The sequence below is a fragment of the Macaca thibetana genome, chromosome 4 (genome assembly GCF_024542745.1).
Source record: "Macaca thibetana thibetana isolate TM-01 chromosome 4, ASM2454274v1, whole genome shotgun sequence".
Lineage (NCBI taxonomy): Eukaryota > Metazoa > Chordata > Mammalia > Primates > Cercopithecidae > Macaca > Macaca thibetana.
This window is the reverse complement of record NC_065581.1, coordinates 111,466,890-111,489,798: the sequence shown is the minus strand read 5'-3', so window position 1 is coordinate 111,489,798 and position 22,909 is coordinate 111,466,890. Positions and strand designations below refer to the sequence as shown.

The 22,909-nt window shown below is 36.2% G+C and overlaps 1 protein-coding gene across 2 annotated transcripts; it reads left to right on the top strand.

Annotated features, from left to right (window-relative positions):
- Positions 1 to 11,402: 11,402 nt before the first annotated feature.
- Positions 11,403 to 20,455, top strand: VIP (vasoactive intestinal peptide). 2 transcript variants are annotated; one of them, XM_050789735.1, is made up of 7 exons: positions 11,403 to 11,668; positions 12,867 to 12,983; positions 14,864 to 14,986; positions 15,968 to 16,072; positions 16,827 to 16,958; positions 17,785 to 17,873; positions 19,600 to 20,455. In XM_050789735.1, exons 2-6 carry the CDS (start codon positions 12,877 to 12,879, stop codon positions 17,828 to 17,830), a joined length of 513 nt encoding a protein of 170 aa, XP_050645692.1. In that variant the 5' UTR covers positions 11,403 to 11,668; positions 12,867 to 12,876; the 3' UTR covers positions 17,831 to 17,873; positions 19,600 to 20,455. The 2 variants fall into 2 exon arrangements, with proteins under 2 accessions (XP_050645692.1, XP_050645693.1); XM_050789736.1 differs by having other exon boundaries at positions 11,478 to 11,668; positions 16,830 to 16,958.
- The last annotated feature ends 2,454 nt before the right edge of the window (positions 20,456 to 22,909 follow it).

Here is a 22,909-nt window from a genome sequence, read left to right as displayed (position 1 = left end):
CCACATTGCCAGCAAAGAATGAATAAAGGTAATTTAAAAATTTTGCAACATGAGAGTTTCCATAATTTTAACTTAAGCCTCTTTCATTTTTGATGAAAGGCAACAATTTATGATGGAACATTTAACTATGTTAATTGATCATTTTAAGTTTGTATTGCATGAATTTTCTATTCATATTGTTTGTCCTTTTTTTAGGCATTTAATATTTATTACCAATTTGTAATGAATGCTTTAGGTTTGGAAAATATTAACTTTCTGTTATATTTTCTTCAAGGGTTCCCTCTGTGTCTTTTTCCATTTTAAATTTAATATTTTTAAACAGAAGTTTTACATGTACATGTATTCGAGTAAACCCATAATTTCCTTTGCATTTTTTTATTTTACTTGAAATTTTAAATATTTTTAATGTCATAAATTTGATAAATATTCAAGTCTATGTTTTTAAAAATACTAAGTTGTTAGGCAGTTTCATTTATTTGTATGTAACTCTTTAGTCTGGTGAAAATTGAATCCAACTGGCTGTTCATCTATCTGAGGAAGGTGTTTATATTCACTTCCAAGTTTCTTTCTCTTTAGAATTCTTGACTCAGAGTAAGAAGAAAAAATTAAAAATATAAAAATACAGACTCCTTCTTAAACATTTTTAATATATATATATATCTGTATATGTGTGCGTGTGTGTGTGTGTATATATATATATATATATATAGAGAGAGAGAGAGAGAGAGAGAGAGATGCAGTTTCATTCTTGTTGTCCAGACTGGAGTGCAATGGCACAATCTTGGGTCACCGCAACCTCTGCCTCCCAGGTTCAAGCGATTCTCCTGCCTTAGCCTCCTGAGTAGCTGGGATTACAAGCATGTACCACCACGACCGGCTAATTTTGTATTTTTAGTAGAGATGGGGTTTCTCCATGTTGGTCAGGCTGGTCTTGAACTCCCTACCTCAGGGGATCTGCCCACCTCGGCCTCCCAAACCGCTGGGATTACAGGCGCGAGCCACTGCACCTGGCCTGAAATATTATAATCATTATTCCTATCAAAAAAGCATGATAATTTCCATTTCACTTTCTGAAAGTGCTTAGAAATTTGCTTCTTACTGTTTAATCATATAGAATTTTTGGCAAACTGACAAAAGAGCCTTAAATAACCAAAAGTAGACATTGTACAAAAATAGAAATCTAAACTTGAAAAATAAGAATAAAATAGTTCTAACTTTTATGAAGTGATGGAAATTAAAGTATACATCTGACGTAAATGCATAATTAGTTGACATCATTTCAGTAAGTTACTCTCTTCCAAAAGAGGCTCCAGTTTGTTTTAAACAAGTACACCTCTCCCAGATGAAATCCTTTTTAGATGGAGCCCTCTTGCTAGGAAGTGAGAACAAAAGGGCAACTATTTTTTACTTTTGAAAAACTAATTTTTTATACAAAAATTTACAGCATATTTAGTTACATTTGATTTATAGATCTATTTTTCTTTAGCCATAAGCACATTCTTAATAAGAATAATTTAAGAAACATGAAGTTAATTTTGAAAGGTCTTTATAGGTCAAGTTTATAAAGACAGTTAACGAAGCTGAGAGAGGAGTTTTGGGAACACCCCAGTCACTTTTTTTTCCTGTGATAAATGTATAGGAGCTATAGAAATGAAAAAGGGCGGCATAAGTGTACCAAGGTTCTAAGAACAGTGAATTGCTGAATAATTTTTCCCTAGTGTGATGCATTGACTTGAAATTATTTCATAGAACAAAGAAAAAAAATCCCAACTTTGGCAATGTTTCCAGTCTAGGTAAAGTGACTATGAAGTTTTGACATCGAATATGTCCATTCGTGCTAAGGAAAACTCTTAAACAGTCTAAATAGAACCCCTTTGCTTTTGAGTGAAGTGGAGATTTTAGATCCTGGAATTACTCTAAAGGCTTTAAAGTTAAAAACATTAATTGGAATTCTTTTTCCTTTTTCACTTAAGAACATTTCCAGATTGTTTTCTTTTTGCTTCAGCAAAAAGGAGGAGATTCAACATTAAGATTAAGTAATACTGGCTGCAAAAATAAACAAAAACAAAAACCTTCCCACTTTTCCACCTTTGAATATTTATTCTGATCAGCACTCATTTGGGGGCAACTTATAATGTACCAGGTATTGGGGATATAATGATACAAAAGACGGTTTCAGTAAGAGGCATCATTAAATCAATTGATTACGTAAGTGTGCTGTAAATTATATTATCACAAAAAATACAGATAAAATGCAATAAAAACAAGGCTAGAAAGGCATTCTAGAGGGGTAATGAAACATAGAATTTAAAAACTGTATGATTTTTTTAATAGAAAATACTCCCTTTTCTTTTGTGAAGTTACACTATTTTTCTAACAAGACCTAGACCAACATTTATGCATTTAAAAATACATCCCAATATATGAATCAAGCATTATTCAGATGACTTAAAGGACTAAGAAAACAACCATCATTGAATGAAACTTAGCTCTAGAGAAAAAATAGACATGGCTGAGGAATCTTTAAAAACAAAGTTGGTAGGATTTGAGTAATAGCCATCCTGTACTAAGACTAAGTGTTATTTGAGGATGGGAAAGAAGTATTGAACACTGGACCAAAAGAACTGAAAAGTAAAACAATAAAAGTTTTTTTAAAAGACTTGAGGTCCAAATCAAATAGAGCTGAAATAAGCACAATTTCAATCTCTTTCATTCTCTTATCTGAAGTAGTTACTGAGCACCTATTACCTGACAGCAACAAGCTTTTGCATGCTAAAAGTGTCTGGCAGTGGAGGATATGGCATACACTGTAATGATCCAACATGCTCAGTGTTAAGCTGGGGGAAATACGGAGTTAAACGAGAGCCCAAAAACACAGCACCTCACCCAAATTTGATGGGAGAATGGGTTACAGTCTTCCTGGAAAAAAATGTTCTACTGTAAGCTGAGACCCGAAGGATAAAAAGAGATTGGAGTGGGTGTTTCTGAGGGAGGAAATGGTATGTGTGAAAAGCCAGAAACATGGGAGAATACGGTACTTTTGAGAACCTGAAAGTTGTTCTAAGTGGCTGAGAATAGATTGCGGGTGGATGGGGAGGGGACAACGAGGGGCCATTGATGAGAATAGCGCGATCCAGGCTTGCAAGCCCGTTTCCTTCAAGAGCAATGGGGAACCATAGAAAGATTTTACACAAGTGAATGATATGATTAGAGAAATTTTGGGGGAAGATCACTTTAGCTGCATTATGGAAAAGAGCTTGGAAGAAAAAAGGTTGGAGCTAGTGGAACCCTATTTGAGTCTGTAGAAGTTGCACAGGAGAGGGAGAATGGAGGGCGGGCCTTCTTTAGTGGATTCTCAGTTTTGTCATCCAAAGAACTTGAAGTCCCACATTGATTTCCCCCATCACACGTAACGTATGATTGTATACGTGTAAGTATGATTGTCAGAGGCAGAGGTCGTTGATACCTGTTTATACACATAAGTATGATGGTCAGAGGAAGAGGTCATGGATATCTGTTTCTAGAAACTCTGATGACTGCAAAAAGAGTTTCTCATTTCCTTACTAAGAAAAATGCCAAGAATAGTCCTTGTGAATGCAGAGAAGAAAGAAGCACCCTGTGCCTTCTCTGTCTAGTACTTAGACTCAGCCCTATTTTGACAGAAAAAGTGGCTTTCTCTCTTTCCCTCCATGGTATTTCGATTGTTTCTGTTTGTTTGTTTTTTGACGGAATCTTGCTCTGTCACCCAGGCTGGAGTGGAGTGACATGATCTCAGCTCACTGCAACCTCTGCTTGTTAGATTCAAGCGATTCTTGCTTGATTCTCTTGCCTCAGCCTCCCATGTAGCTGGGAACACAGGCATGCACCACCACGCCTGGCTGATATTTGTATTTTTAGTAGAGACAGGGTTGTGCCATGTTGGTCAGGCTGGTTTTGAACTCCTGGCCCCAAGTAATCCACCTGCCTCAGCCCCTCAAAGTGCTAGGATTATAGGTATGAGCCACTGCGCCTGGCTCTTGCGTGGGATTTCTTTGAGACACCCTAGAGGCACTGCAGCCACAGAAAGGAGTGTGGACCTAGGAAGCGACTCCCCGTTAGGGTGCATCTCAGCAACATTTCTTTTGGTTGTCATTTGGGGATAAGAACTATTTCCAAGCAAATGTAAATCACTCGATTGAACTACCTGTTAACATCATCACTACACATTGCTCAAGCATCCCGGTAAATCCAGAGGGTCACAGCAGCAAGGCAACCACGCCGCCCTCCCCACTCTCCATGCTCTATTCTGTGGGTTTTGAATTTGCTGTCCTCGCAACCCACTTGAAGAGAAAGGTGAAAGGTCCAGATCTCAGCTCTGTTACTCGTTGGAAGTCACTTGCCTCTTTTCAGTTATGAAGTTGCTAAAATGTCTCAAAACAAAGTGACAGGACTAAATTACCTTAAATTCTTTCTAGCTGAAAATGATGGTTTTATGAGTCAGAAATGAAAACATTAGTGTTCCAGACTTGGAAGTACAGGGAAGTGACTACAGATACAGGATATTAGAATGATGATTAAGAAGAATGGTGATTTTAAAAGCTTATCAAATAGCTGCAGCTCCTGCTTCCTTGACAGAGGGAGTTTCTTTCCTGAGGGTCAGGCGCCAGCAGCCCTGGAGACACAAGGCCCAGTTTGCCTCAAGTCTCCTTCCCAAGGCTACTCTACACCTCCTCACAAAGACCCCATGATGGTTTGGTGTCTGGCTTCTGGCAGCACATTGACCTTTTCTCTGGAATTGTGTCAGCAAAGGATCCAGCTTCTTTTCCTGGAGGGACTGGAGGAGCGTCAAGGGTCTGAATGCACTTCTAATGTATTTGTGTTTCAGCTAGTCTTCAAAAATCAATTGTTCACCAATTGGACAGACCTGCCTGGGGCTAGGAGGCCCTTCCTCCAAGCTCCCACATTGATTATTTTAAGAATTCTTCCAACTCAGATGAAAACTACCAAAAATTTTAAAACGTGCAGGCCTTCTGAAGCTATCCAATCCTAAAATTAAATATTGGGTGTGGGAGTGGGAATACAACAGGAAGGGTCCAGGAAGGACTCTGAAGGCTCTTTTCAAAGAAGAATTGAGGACAGTTTAATAAGGAGGTAGAATTGAGGAGAGTTTAATAAAGAGGTAGAAGTAGTGAGGTAGCAAGTAATCCATGAATGAGCCTCAGCAGGAAGCCGTTGGCCCCTCTAGGGCTGCAGGAGAGAGGCCACCCTACAGAAACTGGATCTTGTCGGAGGAATGTAGCCTCTTCCAAGCCATGGCCTAGGGGAATAAATACCCAGAGCTCTCTTTCTCTCCTCTTTGGTCCTTTCATTTCCAACCAGCGCATCTCTTTTTGCTGAGCCCAGCCAGCAGCCAGAGGACCAGGGTGTGGAAGATGTAGTCCATAAAGGTCACCTTCAAGGAAGCAAAAACAGTGGAGAAGAGCAGAGAGGGTGCCCAGCAGAGGCAGGAGCTGGGGGGAGAGCCTGTGGCGTCAGATCTCGCCCAAGAGTAAGCCGAAACTCAGGGCTCTTGGGAGGTCCTCTAGGGCTGAGGCAAACTGAAAGAAACAGGCTTAGCATTAGGTCCACAGAATGGGTTGGAGAAGCCTAAGGTGAGGAACCAGATGGCAAAACTGGAGACCAGCTAGAACAACTGAAGAACAAAGAGAGGGAGTGAGACTTGTGGCCTCCAGGGTCAGGGCAGGCCTCCATCTTGCCCCCGTGCTCCATTCTAGGACAGAGCTCAAAGTTACCAAGCTTTCGTCCCAGGGCCTCTTTCAAACTGGTTTTAACACTAAGTAGGGTATAGGGTCCCTAGCAGGCTCTTCCCAGGCAAACCATGACCATACACTATTCAAGGCCATTTGTAAAGTAACAGTGAGTATATATTTTCTCAGGCCACAGAATATAATGAACATAAAAATTTGTTTTTAAAAATGTTTACCTCTGCCAGGTGCAGTGGCTCACACCTGTAATCTTGGCGACATGGGAGGCTGAGACAGGAGGATCACTTGAGCTCAGGATTTGGAGGCTACTGTGAGTTACAGTTGTGCCATTGCACTCCCAGCCTGGGTTACAGAGAGAGACTCCAAGTCTAGGGGGAAAAAAAGTTTAACTTAATCATTTCTAGGTAAAGGCAATACTTTTCAGATTTAAAATTCTGTCATTTCAGATTTTCTGTCATTTCAAATTTTGTCTTTCCACATTTGGAAAGGGGATTTGTCTCCTCTTTTCCCTCAGAGCAGCATCTAAGGTTCTGAGGGAGGACAGAGCACTATGAAACCTGGGAGGCTTCCTCTGGTCACTTCGGAGATGATCTAGGGCTGGCTGTCATTGATTGAAATATTCAGTGACATCTGGTCCCTGGGTGTGGACACCCACACTGGCTCTTGGTAGGGTGTTTAAAACCTGTCCCTTGCTAAGCCCTTTCCACTCTTTGTTCCCTGGATGGCATTTCAGGTTTTCCCAAGCAGGGTGTGCAACTGTCATCCAGGTTTGTCTCCTGTACCATTATCCAGAGTGTTTCTCCATGATTTGCTTTGTCTTATGTCAACCAGATGTGAAATGAAGCCAAGTTAACCTCTATTGTTCAGTCCCTACACTTGATAACACAGGGTTCTGTCATCCACCCCTTCCACTCTACCATAAACTCACACCAGCTTCCCCATCTCAGAGGTGCTTCCCTGGCCTATGGAGAAAAGATGTAGTGGTAGAGGGGCCATAAGAACTCACTCAGAAAATATTCTTGCCAAATCTTCATTCTAACATCTAGACTGCACCTTTCTTAAGGTTAAAAGCCAGAAATTAGACATAGTTGTTTTTCATTTGATCCATACAGTAAACAGAGGGTGTGATTAAGTTAAAGGTTGGTTACATGAAATGTGTACAATCATCTCCGAACACTCCGACAGATGCCTGAAACCGGTGATAGCACCTAACCCTATATAAACCATATATTTTCCATCTGTCAACAAACTGGCTAAGTGACTACCTGGGAGGTAGCATAGACAACATAGATATGCTGGACAAAGGGATGATTCACATCCCAGACTGGAATGGGCAGGATGGCAGAAGATTTCATCATGCTATTTGGAATGGCACGCAATTTAAAACGAATACATGGTTTATTTCTGGAATTTTCCATTAATATTTTCAGACTGCTGTTGACCATGGGTAACTGAAATCACGGAAAGAGAAACTATAGATAAGGGAGAACTACTCTACGTGGTGGGGGAACACATATGTAAGAGATGACATTGTGAAGTAGATAAAATTGGTTTTAAAATCTTTAATACTCTATTTTTCAACTTCCACATCCTAGTATTTTGTGTTCTTGTGATTTCTCTACAGCCTTCTTTTTGAAATCTATTTTCAGGAAATCATCTGATAAATACAACCCTAATAAAGTTCAAATGACTTGCAGCACTTACACATTATTCTTTCTACATCTAATTCGATTTGAAGCAAGAAAATTCTGAGACAAAGGAATAATTTTCTCTAAACTTCTCAGCATCAGTAAGTGGGACAGATAACAAGGTTCTGGAGTTAAGGGAGAAGTTGTCCTCAATCATATTTAGATCATTACTTGTTTTTCTTTATATTTGCTGATATAATTTTAGATTCCAGAATGAATTCTAATAGGTAACTTTAAAGGGAAAATTGACCTTTTTTGTAACATTATTTTCATCAAATCACTAATATGACAAGAATACAAAATCCTGAAAATAAATTCAAATTTTCTAAGTTAAAAGAATTGAAAGTGTTTATATATACTCTAATATATATGCTTTAAATATATAAACTTTTAATATGCTATACAAATATACGTATGTATATACATCTTATGCAAATGTATACTTTTAGTAAAAGTATACATGTATATTAAATGTATGTATACATTCTGTATGTTATACATACATACATGTATAATATATTGTATAGGATATATTTATGTATATATACATATATACAGCACATAATACATTATACATTAGGTATATAAAATATATATATACACTAATGTGTATTTCCTAATACAAGTTATTGAAAGATACTGGATTTAAGAATATTAAAGCAAACATGTCATCTTAAATATCTACCAAAGAAGAGGATCTAGAGGATTGAAAAACTTTTTTTGTGAAAGACCAAATAGTACTTATTTTAACCTTTGAGAGCTGTGCAGTTTGTTGCAACTATCCAACCTTGCCGTTGTAGCACAAAAGCAACTATAGAGAATACATATATGATGAAATGTTTTATGTTCCAATAAAACTTTATTTGTGGACACTGATGTTTAAATTATATATAAGTTTTGGCCAGGTAAGGTGGCTCACACCTGTAATCCCAGCACTTTGGGAGTCTGAGGCGGGCAGATCACTTGAGCTCAGGAGTTCCAGACCAAAACTTGGCCAACATGGTGCGCACCAGTGATCCCAGCTACTCTGGGGGCTGAGGCACAAGAATCGCTTGAATCCAGGAGGCAGAGGTTGCAGTGCACCAAGATTGCACTGCTGTACTCTAGCCTGGATGGCAGAGTACATGAGACTCCATCTCAAAATAAAATAAAATCATAAAATATAATTGTCATGTGTCACAAAAAGTTCATTTAATTTTTTTAACCATTTAAAAATATAAACACCCTTCTTAGCTTGAAAGACATAAACAAACAAAAACAAATTAATGAAGAAACAAACAAACAAAACCCAGAGGGGTCAGTCTATTTAGCTCACAGCCTGTAGTTTCCAGACCTCTGATCTAGACTCACCCACTCAGGATTACCATGGTAGACACTGGCTAGGTCTCAGGACTGGAGGTGAAACAGGGGAAATTAGGCAGATAAAACCATCATACAAAGAGGCAGAAGAGCATAAGCTTAGGCATTTAATCCATAAGAAGAATATGGACCCTCTATTAGCATATTGCACTAAAGAAAAAAAGGCAAATTTGGATTTCTGCTAATATCCTGAGCTTAAAAATCCCTTCCATCTAATTCCCTTGCATCCACTACGTTTGAATTTAGAATGCCAGTTTTATTTCCCTGCTCTTGGTTCTGTTGGTGAAAAAGAGGAGAGGAGATGCCAGTATTTTTATGAGCTGTCAATGTCCATATCTGACCTGCTAGCATCAAAATGGTGATAGTAACAATTACAGAATATTACCAATTCTAAACTGAAGGAGTGCTGACTCAAAATCAGACAGTCTATCTTCCAGTCTCGTATTTATTATTAACCACCTGAGTGGCAAAAATTACTGAAACTTTCTGGAGATCAGTTTACTTATCTGTAAAAGAAGGATCTTGAAGATTTTTCTACCCATACAAATGAATTATAGTTCCCCTTATTACAAACACCACTTTACTAAGAAGGCGTAAGGCAAAAATAAACGTTGCCAGAAATGTAGGCAAATTATGGAAGAATATGTCAAAGTACGGAAAAGACAGATTTAAAGAGTAAATTCACATTTGTATTTTTGTATTTATTTACTAAGTTTTATGGTAACCGAGAATTCAGGATAAATTCAACTGCAGTACTTTTTTTTATGTTTATTTTTTCTGTAAGCATCCATAAGTTAAGCCGGTTAAAGGACCTCTGGTTTACAATTCATTTCCTTGAAAGAAAAGAAAAAAATAAACACAATTTTATAAAATCTGTGAATTAAAACTTTGAACCTGCAGATGGTGCTATGGTTCCATTTTCAAATTGTTTTGCTTTCTAGTTTAAATTTGTAAGAGAAAATGCAGTTCTTTGATTAAGTTTACTTTTATTCAGAGGTAATAAAATTGAATTATTTCTTTTTATTTTAGTTTATTATTATTATAATAGAAGCAACTGTCTTTTCTATTGAAAAAAGCCACTATAGTTACTCTTTGTAAATGCTAAGTGCTTGCCTAGGCCAAATAATAATCAGCTTTACATCTTTTATGTTTAAAATTTTTCTTCTTATCATTCAGCAGTAATTTGTCTGTGACCCTCAATTAAGTTACTTTGCCGTTGCTGCTCTTAAATAAAATTGATTCACTAAGAATTGGGTGATGAAGAGCTAAGGATAAAAAAATTCCATATGAGAGCCATTTCAACCTCTAGTTTGTAATAATCAGGTAAAAAAAGATTTCCTGGAATTAAGCCACAGGAACTCTGGCTTAAGTCAGAGCTGTCAACTGGGAAACAAATTTCCAGACATTTTGAAATTTAATTCATTTAATTTTTCTGGTAACTGGATTAGAAAATATGATTAAGCATAGCAGGATAGTCTTTTACTGGATCAGTCTGACTTTGAATGAAGCAAATAGATACTAAAATCTTAAAGTAGAAGAAAGAGGACTGTAAAGTCATTCTTTCTAATGAAACTTACAAACAAAATGTAAAAATAATACACATGGCAGAAATTCTTTAACACAAAAGGAAAAATGACATTTTACTCTGTTGTTTAGGAAATTTTTCATGCGGCTGCATTTTTTACCTTAAACTCTGATTGAATGCGTACTAAGCTACCTTTAGTTACAAATCCACAAATAGAAGTGAAGTATTTATCAAAGTACTACATAAATGTTTTTCAACTAATTATTTGAAGCCACCTGTCAAGTGATTGAATCAGAGATGTTCCAAACTGGTTTGAGTATGTGTGTGTGCATTGGGGGTGAGGGTAGAAAACTAATTCTACATTATGCAAAGACTTATAAAAGTGATGAGGAAAACCTTTAAAAAGAAAAGATAATTAAATTCCTTGAGGTATATAGTCTGACAACAATTTATTTTTTGGATCATTTGACACAGTGTATGTAAAAGTGCATTGGGAATTGTGCCTTTTTATACAAATACGAAATAGCACTACTTCTACTGCTTTCTATACAAATATGAAATAGCACTACTTCTACTGCTTTGTACAACAGCGTGTATATCTTACTATCTTAGAGACTTTCTGAAACATTTATCTTGGGATTAGTTTCAACAAAAAGGAAATGTAATAATAGAAAGGTGAAAGTTATCTCTAGAGCTTTTAAAGTTAGGATAGATTTCAAGAAAGATTAAATCTGGATCTATATGAATAGCATACAAATTAAAAATATTAACAGAATTGATATTAGGTAATAAAGTATAATTACACATTTATAAGCATAATGAACATAAGTGTTTGTTGCTTTCTGCATTTGTTTCTACACATGAAGTCTTTATTTTCTGAAGGAATCCCAGTGGCCATGGCTATAACACTACAATCATTTTCTTATTTCACTACAATTAAGTAAAGGTTAAAACATTTCACATTGAGCTTGCTACTTTGTTTGTTTAAACAAAAGTAAATTTCCTCTTATCTTACATCTTGAAGTTACTCACTATAAACTTATATAAATTAGACATAATGACAATTAAGTAAGAACTTCAAGCACTATTCATCCCATGGCCGTCATACTGTGACGTCTTTCAGAGCGCTTTGTGATTGCTCAGTCCCAAGTATAAGCCCTATAAAATGATGGGCTTTGAAATGCTGGTCAGGGTAGAGTGAGAAGCACCAGCAGGCAGTAACAGCCAACCCTTAGCCATTGCTAAGGGCAGAGAACTGGTGGAGCCTTCCTCTTACTCCCAGGACTTCAGCACCTAAGACAGCTCCAAAACAAACCAGAACAGGCAGCTCCGGGGGAGCACGAGTGGGCAAGGTAAGTGAAAACTTTACCTTTCCTCTTCTTTTTCCCTCCTGCCTCTGAAACTTTTCTTACAACATACTGAATTTTTCTCTCTATTGAAAAGAATTTGATAGTGCTCTGCTTAGACAAGTTTCTCAAGTCACCTGGTAAGGATAGAAATACTTCAATTTCTCTCATATAGATAGATTTTCTGAATTCTTTTGTTTGTAAGATGCTTTACTCTGCTTGCTCTTTTACTGAATACTGATTTTCAAAAATAATTCATTCAAATCAAGTTTACTTGTATGTAGATTTTTGACTGAAAATTTCAGTGGGCACATTTGCTTTTGAAATTTTCAACTTATTTTTACAGTGCTTTTTTTTTCCTATTTCATATGTTGGTTAAGTGAATCTAAGATGCATTTAATTTTTGCCTTAAGTTTAAATTTTGTAATTTTTATAGGCAGCAAGAGAAACAGACCTTGAACTCCTAAATTTTTAATCTAGAAACTAGAAATGAAATGTGTAAGTTGATTAAATGCAAGAAATGCAAGTTTTGCTTTTAACATATATTTTCCTTTGATGGAAAAATTCATTTCAGTGACAATATATGATTCAGTGATATTTTGAGTATTAATATTCACTACTGAGTTAAGATGTTCAAATTCAGGTGTAAGGAAATAAGTTTCCAGTAATATCTACAATTGAAAGAGGAAAAAGTAATGTAGATCCAAAATCTTTTAAAAAATTATATGTATATATACATATTATATTTATACATTTGTACAAACACGAGCAGAAGAATTATTAAATAGATGATACCCCAGTCTTATATTAATCAGATACTGAAATCTTAAAGAGAAGAAAATCAATGTCTTGAAGCTGTTTCCTTCGTCAAAAAATACACTAAGCCTGGGTGGTACAGCCCTGTTATGAAAAGATTGTCCCCAGGGTTATTTCCAGCACTATAGAAGTATGGCATTCAATAGATACTGGGGCCAACCATGTGCCCAGACAGCAGGTGAAAAGGATTCTACTTTTTATTCAAGTACCTGTCACTGAGAGAAATATTGATTTTTGAATGTATCATCTTGCAATTTATCTCTTTCTACAAGAGGAAAATTACTCTTTACAAACTCTTCAAGAGCCATTGAAAATTACTGCTAGGCACTCAGAATTACCTTGCTGGTGACATCTGTGGTTGGAAGAACTAAGGTGATTCTCTCTTTAGAGGCACAGAAATGGACACCAGAAATAAGGCCCAGCTCCTTGTGCTTCTGACCCTTCTCAGTGTGCTGTTCTCACAGACGTCGGCGTGGCCTCTTTACAGGGCACCTTCTGCTCTCGGGTAAGCTCCCTTTCAATTCAGACATCTGAGCATTCCTTCTTAATCTAAATGGGAATTTCCTATATGTTTTGTTGGACAACTGAATAGTATAAATTATGTATTATTAATTTACATTTTTGCTTGATGTGTTGAGTGAGAGGTCAACGTCAGGTCATTCTGAATCCTGGAATTCACTTTCAGGGCATGAGAGACACTGTCAGTGATTAGTTTTATGGGCTGAGTGGATCACATTCCCAAACATGGTGAAAGGAGGCTCTGACTTTCTTTTTATTCAACACCAATTTTAGATGAATAATAAGCTTTTATCCATTGTTAAGTCAGTTCAATTTCTGGTGGAGAAAAAGCAGTTTAGTTGCCAACCACATTTTAGTTTATTTTTCAAGATTAATCAGTAAATAATCATAAGATTAGCAGTTGATTAGTGAAACATGTATAAAATCATGTTGCACAGAAATCTATCTAGGCAGAGTCAATTTGCCAATATTAAATATGAGGTAATTGATCTATTGAGATACACTCCCCCAATGGGTAAATTTTGATATACTTTGAACCATAAATCCTTAGTTTTATTGTTCTATATGTTATATTATGTATTTCAAATCTAGAAAGTATAATATAACTCATATTTAAAACTTTATTAATGTATGCTAAAGAACTAAACAGTAAATGAAAACTACATTAGCTTGAATTTTTCTTTTCGGTTTACGGGCACCGCTATATCTCCAAAGGAAAAATAATAATTCAGTTGGCTTTTTTTTTTTTTTTTTTTGCTTATTTGCTCATTCTTGATTTTTTGATTAAGGTAGACTTATGCTCAATAGAGAGAATAACCTCTTAGCTATTAGTGTTCTCTGTGAAATTTGTTTAAATACAGCTCCTGTGTTGCTTCGATAACTAAATAAAATGGTTTCATCTGAAGTTCTATCACAGCAGATGAACAATCATAAGAATGCTGACATTTCTGTTGATTGCTAAGCTTCAGACCCACAGAGGACTACTTGCTAGTGACTCCCAACTCCCAAATCACTGAAAGATACGCAGTGTCCAGGAGCTGACACACTTCTTGGAGGTTTGCCCTAACAGTGAAAATCTGTACACACAAAAGTATAAGAGTTGTCAGTAATTGAAATATGCAGGCATCTACAAATATAGTCGTATTCCATGTATGCATATGACTATTCTTAGTCCTTCAGTGTAACATTGTACATCCCTTATTAAAGTTGTGTTAATACATAAGATTAGAAACCGGAAGGTCCCATAAAATTTATTGAATTCAAATTCATCTTCATAGATGAGCTATTCATCTATGGAGACATTCTTTGAATTTTGCCAATACAGAGAAATATATCATGCCAAGGTAAATGTTTGAAGCAAAGCTTGAGGGTCTAGAGAGAGAGAGAAGCAATTAATATTCCATTCTTCAGAGATGTTTGGAACAGGTGATACTGAACATCACCAAATACATAAATTGTTACCAGTTTTCATTCAGTATTAGTTTTTTCCAAGTTTCTATTTTGCATAAAATCTTTCTACATGTGAAATTTGACTTTGCAAAGTGAAGATATTCTTGGCATAGTAAAGTACACCAAAGAAGTATAGTTTGCTTAATGCTTCGATAAGATTGAATTAAGTAGCTCTTACGTTTTGTATATTCAGCTTATAAAAGTCATATGACATCTACTTTGTAGGACAATAGGAATTTCCTATTTATGCTCTCATTAACTATGTGAGCCATTAAGTCAAATTATGTTATTCTCATATTGTGACTGGGTAATACTTCCCAAGAGTTTAAGTATCTTATTTTAAATGGTTGCGGAACCGCTCGCACTGTCTTCTGAAAAAGGAATGTATTATACTTCTCGTGTAACCTTCCCTATCAGGTTGGGTGACAGACTACCCTTTGAGGGAGCAAATGAACCTGATCAAGTTTCATTAAAAGAAGACATGGACATCTTGCAAAATGCATTAGCTGAAAATGACACACCCTATTATGATGTATCCAGGTGAGTTTATTTTTTATAAAACTATCCAGTGAGTTTTATTTTAGCAAATGTATTTAAGAATTACAAACGTGCTAATTTTATCTCACCACGAAGCTATTCCAATAGCAAAACACTAGAGGTTTCCATGTGTCATGGCTTCATTCATCCTGATTTATTGCAGCTCTTACAGCTGTACATGATTTTCATACTGAAAGGTTGTAACAAGCCAGGATGAACACATCATTCACTTCCATTCTGTTGCACATAATTACAACATTACAGATTGTACCAATTCTGATAAAACTCCAGCATTTAGCATTCCAATGATGAAGAGTTGCTGAGGAGTTTTGTCTCTATATAAAGAAAAGGTATCTGATAGTTAGAGCTGTTCATTGATAGAACTGCTTGTCTGAGCATCATTTCAAGTACAGACCAAGTAGCTCTACAGGACTTGGTATAGACAAAGTATAAAAGGTTCTTCATTTGAAAGAGAAAAGGTAGAATGATAGGCTTTAATGCCTTCTCTATCTTAAGAGGTATTGTTTCCAAGTATTTTGGAAAAAGAAAAAAAAAAGCTATACTGGGGTTTATGAACTTTCCAAAATCAGAATATTTTCCCATTGTGTATGTCTTTATTCAGTGGGGCAGACACAAAGCACCATGTACAAATAGCAGCCTATTTAAATAGATCATATTTTTACACCAATATTTCTTAGAAAAAAGTAGTTATAAAGATTCAACCATGAAGGAATATTGAAATGTGCTTCTAGAAATGCCTGTTTCTTTAATTTTTCAGTGTCTTGGGCTAGAAATACAGGGTATATCTTGATATAAGTGACTAGATCTCTTTTGTTAGGGAGTTAAGAAATCTCCTTTTGAGCTTTAGTTTTAATGAGAAGCTTTCATAATAAACCCATAATTTTTTTGTTATTTAATGAGCCACAATAATATTCTAGAAAGCCATTTACAAAATAATAGCTATTTTTTTCTTCCTTGTTTTAGAAATGCCAGGCATGCTGATGGAGTTTTCACCAGTGACTTCAGTAAACTCTTGGGTCAACTTTCTGCCAAAAAGTACCTTGAGTCTCTTATGGGAAAACGTGTTAGGTAAAGAAACTTATTATTTTTATAAAATGTGTTCTTATTCAACCTGAATGTTGTATTTTCACTCTTAACAAGCTATTTACCTTGTTTGAAATTGAAAACTCATTGATAATGTTTAATTTAGTTAAATGAAATAACTTGTATTGTTCAATAATATCTATCAAGCCCATGGATTAAGACTTTTTCATAATATCGTACTCATTGACTCCAGACACACGTTTTTCTCAAGTAGCAATCGTTTACCAATCTGCAATCAAATTGAACAAGACTCAGTAAAACAATCAAGAAGACATAGAATAGACTGAGGTAAATGTTAAGGTCAACCATAGAATATTCCTTTTACTTCCTGCTCAAACTAAATGGAGAATGCCAAATGGTTAACAGTCAAATATTTAGATGACGTTGCTCAGGGTAGCATAGCTTCTAAAGAAGTAACTATGTTTTTTTAAAAAGGTTTTCTCCCAGTGGCAGAGCACAACTTCAGCTATCCCCAAATTTTTATTTTTGGATGAATTTTTTGCTCAGCTGTACAGAATGTGTCATAAAACAGTCCCAGGTCGTGCCAAAATATGACAGATGATTCCTTGCTTCGCCTTCATCCTTAGGTTCAGTTGTATTTTTCTTTCAGTCTTTTTATGATAGAAAATTAGTTGGCCGTGGGAATTCCTTTTTATGTGGCTCCAAAAAACTTGGAACATGTGTGTATTTATCATTTCTTGTGAAAACTCTTTGATTTCCTTTTCCTCATGTTCCTTAGCAGTAACATCTCAGAAGACCCTGTACCAGTCAAACGTCACTCAGATGCAGTCTTCACAGACAACTATACCCGCCTTAGAAAACAAATGGCTGTAAAGAAATACTTGAACTCAATTCTGAATGGAAAGAGGAGGTAAAGAAAAAGAACTTGCTAAAATGAGAAATCATGACTGACTTTCAAAATAGAAGCTGCACATGAAGACCTCTCTATCTCACTATCTATACTACATGAAGCAGTGATTCTCAACCTTGGCTGACATTAGACTACCCTGCAGAACTTTAAAAATACCGATGTCTGGGCCTTTCCCCAAACCAATTGCCAGGAAATCAGTGTCCTCCGTGGTGTGGCCCTAGGCATTCATTTCTTTTAAGAGTTCCCCAGTTGATGTTACTGTGCTGCCAGTGTTAAAAATGATGACTATAGAGACATCTAGTCTGAATCTAGGAGCAAGTTTCATCAAAAGTGATGATTTTTAAAACATGTAAAGCATAGTCAATTGCAATTTGGTAACATGTGAAACTCACTTCATGTGCATATTCAATACTCTTATTTAATCAAATTAAACCATTAGGTATTTTGTATATTTAGATTCTGTAAAATCGGTATCTCTCTGTGGTGTGTAAACATCGGACACAATACATAAACAGTGTAGTGTTCTGTCTTTTTATTCCAATTGTTTTTGTTTAAATGATGAGTATTAAGGATAATTCTGTTTGGGTGTGATCAGACAAGATGACTTTCTTTGTCCGTTACAGATGATAATTCTGTAAGAATAATTTTAGAAACTCTTAAGATGGATAAATAATTCATAGGTACTAACAAACTTCAAAGGTAATTGTTTAGCCCCCAATACACTTTCAGAGCACAGAGAACAGCACAGCCATTATGTCATAATAGTTTCTTTAGAACCTTTCTCATCTGAGAGCCTTAATATGCACAATGTTTTTCTGCTCTGCAGCAGTGAGGGAGAATCCCCTGACTTTCCAGAAGTGCTAGAAAAATGATGAAAAAGCCCTTTGGAGCAAAGCTGATGACAACTTCCCAGTGGTGGGTATATTTGTTCATTCCTTCTGTATTCTTATGGCAGTCTCTGATTATATAAGTAGCTAAGAGTCGCTTAGTAAGAAACGTCTTAGGGTTAAAGAGTTTCTCATCATGAGACCTCATCCAAGACAGACACTCCTACAACAGTGGACCCCAACCCAGTAAACAGCTTAGAATGATTCATGCAATTTTTTGATCTCATAAAAGAGCACACTCACAATAAGCAAACGTTTTGAGATCTGAATAGTGTTCCTGGTTCACCTGGGGTTATTTCTACATTTGTATCAAGATAAAAAAAAACAGAGGAGACTGACTCAGACTGACAAGAAAAAAATGGGCTTTCCTTTTGAGGATCAACCCATGCTACTTTTATTAATTGAAGGTTTAGTCCCACAATTGACTGTTAGCACCTCACTTAAGTAAGTACAGGGAAATACCACCTAATTAGAGCATGGCCCATTATCATGAAAATATCAGGGCATTCTGGGTCTAACTATATTCCTTGAAACATGGCAAACTTCTTACAGCAAAAGTAAAATTTAGCTTGTTTTACCTGTAAGTTTGTTTTACCTACATGACTCCAATAGCATTCTCTGTAAACATTTTTTTTTAGCAGAAAAAACATGGATAGACTTTTTTCTTTGTGAAGTAATAAGCTTGCTATCAAAATTGATTTTATATAAATGTGGGTTCAAGACATATTTCTTTCCTGAGTTATGTCACATTATTATCTACATTAGCTCATAAAAAATCTATAATACTGGGCAAGTGCTTAAAGAAATTTCATGCTGTCACCATATGAAAGATTAGCGGATTTCAAAGGGCTATGGAGTAAAATATGTTTGGCTTTGTGGGCCATCTAGTTTCTGTTATAATGACTTAACTCTGCTATCGTAGCACAAAAGCAGCCACAGTTAGATGTAAAATGAATAAGAGTGACTGTGTTCCAATAAAACTTTATTCATAAAGCCTGAAGGCGAGCCAGATTCCAATCCCTGACTAGGTTAAGGAGATTAAAATCACCCATGCTCGAACTAAAGGCAATTCACGGCCTTACCTCAGTTCCTGATGGAGTTATCTAAGGTTTTCAAGTGTCATCAAGAGTGGACATGGTGTCTGGGAAGACTAACTGACTGCTTTTGTCCACTAATTACCCTTCGACCTCTAAGAGAAAGGCAGAGGCAGGAATGTGACTCACATAAACTCCTTATCTTTTATAGACATTTCAGAGAAACAAGTCCCTTTGCTCAAAGAAGAACGTTAATTACATACAGCTTTTTGAAAGAGTGTTTATGAGAAGCCTTCTCCATCAAATTAAGAAAGAGAGTAGGCACTAAAATATAAAGGAGAATTGATTAATCACACTGTGCTTTGTAAATGATAAGATCACTTATGAGATTCCATCTTCCATCCTTTTCTTTTTTAAATGGGTGACTTTGGACAAATTCTTTGAAGAGGAAATCATGTGGGTCGTCCATTTGTGAAAATTACAAGTGAATCATTAATAATGGTTAGTTAGACGTCTTTTCACATTCCAGTTCCTCTCTGATAATCAGTCCTCTAGAAGCTGCTCTCTTGATACGTCCCAGGACATGATCCCCTGCTACGGGCTGCTAACAAGGGACAAAGAGAAATAAGTGTTTATCAGATAAGTAAATCAGTGAATGAAACTAAGATGCTAGAAATAAAATATATTTTATGCCTAAAGCAACAATTTTTTCTTTTTCAGAATTCTTGAAGGAAAACGATACGCAACATAATTAAATTTTGAGTTCTACATCACTAATTCAAGAAAAAAACTTCAATATCCAAACCAAATAAAATGTATTGTGTTGTGAATGTTGTGACGTATTCTAGCTAATGTAATAACTGTGATGTTTACATTGTAAATATTATTTGAGAGTTCTACATTTTGTCTTTAACTCATAAAAAGCCTGCAATTTCATATGCTGTATATCCTTTCTAACAAAAAAAAATATATTTAATGATAAGTAAATGCTAGGTTAATTCCAATTATATAAGACTTTTTTGGAAGAGTAGTAATAGAGCAAAATTGATGTGTTTATTTATAGAGTGTACTTAACTATTCAGGAGAGTAGAACAGATAATCAGTGTGGCTAAATTTGAATGTTAAGCAGATGGAATGCTGTGTTAAATAAACCTCAAAATGTCTAAGATAGTAACAATGAAGATAAAAATATATTCTTCCAAAAAGATTTTCAGAAAATATTATGTGTCCCCATATTTTATAGGCAACCTTTATTTTTAATGGTATTTTTAAAAATCTCAAATTTGGATTGCTAATCACCAAAGGCTCTCTCCTGATAGTCTTTCAGTTAAGGAGAACGACCCCTGCTTCTGACATTGAACCTTCCCTTTCTGCTTGTGTTAAGTATGTGTAAAATGTGAAGTGAATGAAACAGTTGTTCAATAATAAATATTTTTGCCATAATTACTCAGAATATTGCTTTGGTCATATGAGCTTCCTTCTGTGAAAGTACATCTAAAGACATAACTATTTTTCCAAAATAATTTTAAGAACTCAAATAGAGAAAATAAAGACTTTTGATTATCACTGCAGATAATTTTTTTGTTTGATTATTTTATATGGTTCAGCAGTAACTCATTTTAGCTCTAAAGTTCTTGGCACTAGATAGCTTTTGTGGTATTTGATTGTGTGCAAGTTCTAAAATAATGGTGGCTTCAATAAAAGAGAAATTTCTTTCACACATAAGTCAAGAAGAAGGTGTCAGGGTTATTATGATGGTTCTGCTCAGCAAAACTCTCAATAACATACACCCCTTTCAGCTCATCCCTCATCTCCAACGGTGTGGCACTTTTCCTCATGATCCAAAATTACAGCTAGTGTTCCAGCCATCATGTATGCATTCCAGGCAACAGGCTATAGGAAGAGGCACAGGAAAAAGGGAGCAAATAGTATATGCCAGTTCTCTTTGAACTGATATCTTATACTAACATCCCCTTTACTGGAACATAGTCTTATGGCCAGTCATTTGCAAGAGAGTCTGGGAAATGTAGTATGTTTTCTTTGTTTTGTTTTGTTTTTCTGGGTAATCATGTACCCAACTTAAAACTAAGACTCTATTAATATAAAACAAGGAAAGAATAAATTTATACAGTGATTAAAAAAAACTCCAGGCTTGGATCTTAAATTCTCATCCAAAAAGCTTAAACAAATAATAAAGAGAGTGAGAGTCAGAGCCTTACCATTAATGAAGAAGCATTATTCCCAGAAGGCAAAGTTTTGCTTGGTTTTGTTTGCTGCAATTAGGACAAATGGCTACATTGGGAGGAACTAGTCTAGAACTACCAGTAATTGCAAAGCAGTTTTCACAAATTGAAGTAAATTGAGCTCCTTGTATCTCTTGTTCTTATCTGATTCTTCAAATTATTACATATTTATTAAGTGACATTTTTATGAGAAGCACTGCAGTGAAAACAGACAATTTCTGAGTATTAAGTGTACGTAAGACTTGTAAAGATGAAATGGAACCATAATTTGAGTGAAACTAAAGAGTTTTAATTTTATTTTATTAATATAAATCTTTTCAATGTATTTCCTATTGCTTCAAGAAATTCATTGAAGAAATATTCACTGAATGATTATGATGTGCTATGTAGCTATTTGAGAGATTGTTCTGGGCTGAGGGAACAGCAAGTGCAAATGAGGGAACAGTCCTGGCATATCTGGACAGCAAGGAAGCCCATGTGGCTGGAGCAGGGTGAGCTGGACAGGGACTGAGTAGGAGAGGAGGTCAAAGAGGTTACTAAGGACTGGACCTTGTAGGGCCTCACAGGCCACTGTAATTGTTTGTGAAGTGAGATGAGATACTGCAGAGTTTTGGACAGAGGTGTGATATTTTCTGAACTGCATTTTAACAGGATCTTTCTGGATACTCTAATGGGAATAGAGTAAAGGAGTGCCAAGGGTGGAAGCAGGAGGACAAACTAGGGGGCAAGTGCTATAAATCAAGTGGCAGATGATGGTGCCACCAAGGCAGAAGCACTGGAGGTATTGAGAAGGGGTATCTGAATATATCTTGAAAAGAGAGGCAGGTTTTCTGCAAATAGACTGAAGACAACAAGGAGGAGAGGCCAAGCATGGTGGGTCATGCCTGCAATCCCAGCACTTTAGAAGGCCAAGGCAGGAGGATTGCTTGAGGCCAGGAGTTCAAGAAGGAGGAAAGTCAAGAATGATATCAAAGGTAAATCACCTGAGGCAACTTGAAGGATGGGGTTGCTAATAAGTGAGACAGAGAAGACTGGGAGGAGCAAGGTTTCAGGGAAAGGTGAGCTTAGTTTGGATGCACTAAGGCGGATGTTGGGTAGGGAGTTGGAGATGTCATGAAGAGGAGATGCTGAGCTGCAGGTGGGCAAGTGGGAGACCTCGCATATAGATGGGATTCAGAAACACAAGACTGGATGAGATCAGCAAGAGATGAAGTGTTACTAAAAAACAAAACACAGCAAAAATAGAAACCTCAACACATAATCCTTGAGTGTTTTTATTTCTGAGTGCCGTCATAAGAAGGCACCACAGACCAGGTGTCTCAAACAAAGAAATCTATTGTCTCACAGTTCTGGAGACAAAAAGTGCTAGAGCAAGGTGTCAACAGGGTAGGCTCCTTCTGAGAGCTGTGAGGAAGAATCTGATCCATGCCTCTCCCCTGGTTTCAGGTCGCTTGCAAGCAACCTTTGGCTGGTAGAAGTATCGCTTCTATCTCTATCATGACCTTCAGCTAGCATTCTCCCTGGTGTGTGCATGTCTCCAAATATTCACTTTACATAAGGACATCCGTCATTTTGGATTAGGGCCAATGCTAATAATCTCATTTTAAGTTGATTTCCTCTGTAGAAACCCTATCTGAAAATAAGGTTACTTACATTCTGAAGGACTAGGATTAAGGACTTTCACATATGAATTTTTGGGGACACAGTTCAGCCCATAATTCTGGGGCGTGCCAACATTAAGAGTTTGAAGTTTTGAGGAACAAATGGGATAAAAACGGACTGGAAGA

What these genes read in the sequence shown, in the direction of transcription:
- VIP (XM_050789735.1), top strand. Translation starts at nt 12,877, where the DNA reads ATGGACACCAGAAATAAGGCCCAGCTCCTTGTGCTTCTGACCCTTCTC. An exon ending in CTTATGGGAAAACGTGTTAG is followed by an intron (nt 16,073 to 16,826) that starts GTAAAGAAACTT and finishes CATGTTCCTTAG; the next exon opens with CAGTAACATCTCAGAAGACC. An exon ending in ATTCTGAATGGAAAGAGGAG is followed by an intron (nt 16,959 to 17,784) that starts GTAAAGAAAAAG and finishes TCTGCTCTGCAG; the next exon opens with CAGTGAGGGAGAATCCCCTG.